Source organism: Salvia splendens, chromosome 1 (genome assembly GCF_004379255.2).
Source record: "Salvia splendens isolate huo1 chromosome 1, SspV2, whole genome shotgun sequence".
In the NCBI taxonomy this organism is placed as follows: Eukaryota; Viridiplantae; Streptophyta; class Magnoliopsida; order Lamiales; family Lamiaceae; genus Salvia; species Salvia splendens.
This window is the reverse complement of record NC_056032.1, coordinates 28,237,066-28,239,961: the sequence shown is the minus strand read 5'-3', so window position 1 is coordinate 28,239,961 and position 2,896 is coordinate 28,237,066. Positions and strand designations below refer to the sequence as shown.

Genomic DNA, 2,896 nt, shown 5'->3' with positions numbered 1-2,896 from the left:
GTATCCATAATGTGGTATTAACTTGTTTGTATGTGTGTATATATATTGAACAGTTACTGCTCTGGATCGCTCAAACATAGAGGGCGCATTAGGTCCCGTGCCTCAGTTGCTTGATCTGGTTGATGAAAAGAGTGAAACTAAACCATTGGGAGTCAAAGGTATGCCTGAGGAATTCTTCCCCTTCTCTTATTAGTACATAAACATATATACTTCACACTCCTTCCGTCCCACAAGAGTCTGCCCAATTTTGACAACGTTTGTGGTCAAACAGCATTTTTTGTTCGATTGAGAAAAACAAGTTCTTCAAATATAAATGTATATTTCCCATGCTGGTAGGTAGACTGTAGACATGGATTTGTGTTGTATTAGCTAATTAGATTTACTGCTTTCCATTTGCACTGTTAGTCTCAGCCCTCAGGTCTGAGTCTGCCTTTTTATCTCCTTACATATTGGAATGAAAAATTTATTGTTTATCACTCAGATGTTTGAGGATATAAAGACTAAAACATGGAAGAATAAATGTTGTTAACTCATACAAGCTGGGAACATATTTCCTCAAATTGCAGCAGTTAATCTTTAAGAAATTTCTGGTGTTTTTGTGAGCTATTACACTATTCTGCATGCATTAGCGTTTTCCTCGCTGAACATTGATGTTACATTTCCATTTCCATGGCTCCCACCGTAGTAATCCCGACTATAGTTTCCGGGTATACTGAAAGAAGAGTATCTAGGAGGTGGCGACTTGGGATATGCATATTCGGTAACATATGGAGATGGCCTGTATATGTTTTGGCTGTGTGTTGCATAAACAGGCTGAGGTGGTTGAGATTGCTCACTCTCGCCTTGTAGTCCTGGGCCCCAGCTGCTGTCAGGTCTGATATGAGTCGAGGGCGAGGGTCTTGGTGGTGACCTGGGATATGCATAACCGGTCACATAAGGTGATGGCTTGTATGTGTTATAGCTGTGCGTTGCACACACAGGTTGTGGTAGTTGTTGCTGTAGTGGTTGTTGTGGTTGTGGTGGCTCGTCTCTGAACCCTGGACCACTATATTGATAGGGTCTAGCGTTGTATATGTATGTGGCAGGCGGTGATGGCTGTGGTTGTGGTTGTGGTTGTTGTAGTGGTTGTGGTTGTGGAGGTTGTGGTTGTGGCTGTGGCTGTGGTGGCTCTTCTTTGAACGGTGGATCGCTATAGGGATTGGGTCTGGTGTCGTACGAGTATCTGGGAGGTGGTGGCCGAGGATATTCATATTCAGTTACATGTGGAGATGGTCTATATGTGTTGTAACTCTGCACATAAACCTGTGGAGGTGGCTGATGCGATTCGTCTCCAAACCCGGGGTACGCGTTCCAAGGTCTACCGTATCCATGATCAGGCGGATGATGGTAAACAACATGAACTTCCGCACCATTTGGTCTTGTCTGTTGATGATAAGCTGGTGGATTCTCCGGCTGCAGTGGTGGTGGTTCGTCCTGTGGCGCTGCCTCGGTCTCCCCTTGCTGATTCATGGGCTCTTGTTGTGGCGAGGCCGCCTCCTCACCTTCTACTGGACCGGTTTCCTCTGTATGTACACAAATCACCGCAGCTTTTCTCGTTTTTCGGATTGCTTTCACTAGCTTTTCCGGCTCAGCCCAGCCTGTAATGGTTAGCTTCTGCTGCGGGAAATCAACGTCGATTCCTTGTATGCCTTTCAAATACGAGCACACTGCGTTAGTGACGAATCTGTTCGAGATTCAAGAATTTGATTTCGAGAAAAAATTGCTTACCGGAGACCACCTGCAGGGCTTTCTTGATTTTCTGCACACAACCATTGCAATCCATTCTCACCGTTATCTCTGTGACTTGAGGTTTCTGCATTTTTTTTACACTATTAGAAATAATCCTACTTAATTCTTACATATACATGTTTAAGACATACCTCCATTTCAGGAACCATTAATGGAGAGAGAGATAGAGGGAAGGAGGTAAAGATTGAGATGGAGATGGAGATGGAGATGGAGATAGAGATAAAGATAAAGATGATGGTATGGGAATGGAGAGTGTTAAAGAGAATATAAATCAATATATGGCATGTATTTTCTTGCATGGAATTGGAATATTTTGAAAGTTTATGAATTGTGGGACATGCAAGGAATCTCTTCTCTCCACCGTGTGTTGTGTCTGATTTTTGTGCTGTTTGATTATAACTGCAACACGAAATCTATACTTCATTTCCTCTCTTTCTTTCCCTTGTGACCACTAATAAAGGTTCTCTTTTGTTATTTAATAATAATAGAATGCTTTCAAATTTTACTATGTTATTTTTGGCATTAGGCAAATTTTTTAATTGTTGGATTTTCTATGTGAATTAGCCACTTTTTGAAATACTATGTTTTTTACACATTAATTCGGGAATAAATTATCTAATAACTGTGTGAATATATATTACTCCTACGTTCCATAGATTTTGTCACATTTTGACTAGGCACGAGTTTTAAGAAATGTAATAAAAAATGAGTTAGAAAAAGTTAATGGAATATGAGTTTTATTTAAATATTAGTTTTATAATAAAATGTGAGTAGAATGAGTTAGTGGAAGATGAGGTCCACGACAAAAAATGGTAAGAAAATGAAATACGATAAATTTTGTGGGACGCACATAAATGGAAAAATGTGATAAACTTTCAGGAACGATGGGAGTGCATCCAATCACTAACGCCCTTATAGATAAATAAATGTAAATTCAAACGCTGCGCCACGATAGACTCGAATCCGAGATCTTTAGCTTCATATATTGTCATTCTACCACTAGAACAACTCATGCATACAAAGGCTTTACTCATTTTGGTATAATGTAATGATGAATGAACTAAAGATAGGAATAGAATAAAATAGGAATGAATCTTTGCATTTACAT

The 2,896-nt window shown here is 40.0% G+C and overlaps 1 protein-coding gene across 1 annotated transcript; it reads right to left on the bottom strand.

Moving 5' to 3' along the window:
• Positions 1–508: 508 nt before the first annotated feature.
• Positions 509–2,071, bottom strand: LOC121797751 (leucine-rich repeat extensin-like protein 3). Its single transcript, XM_042196459.1, has 3 exons — positions 1,920–2,071; positions 1,768–1,852; positions 509–1,688 (listed from the first exon to the last, which is right to left on the bottom strand). The coding sequence occupies exons 1-3, from the start codon at positions 1,935–1,937 to the stop codon at positions 607–609; spliced, it is 1,185 nt and encodes a 394-aa protein (XP_042052393.1). The 5' UTR covers positions 1,938–2,071; the 3' UTR covers positions 509–606.
• Positions 2,072–2,896: the final 825 nt, after the last annotated feature.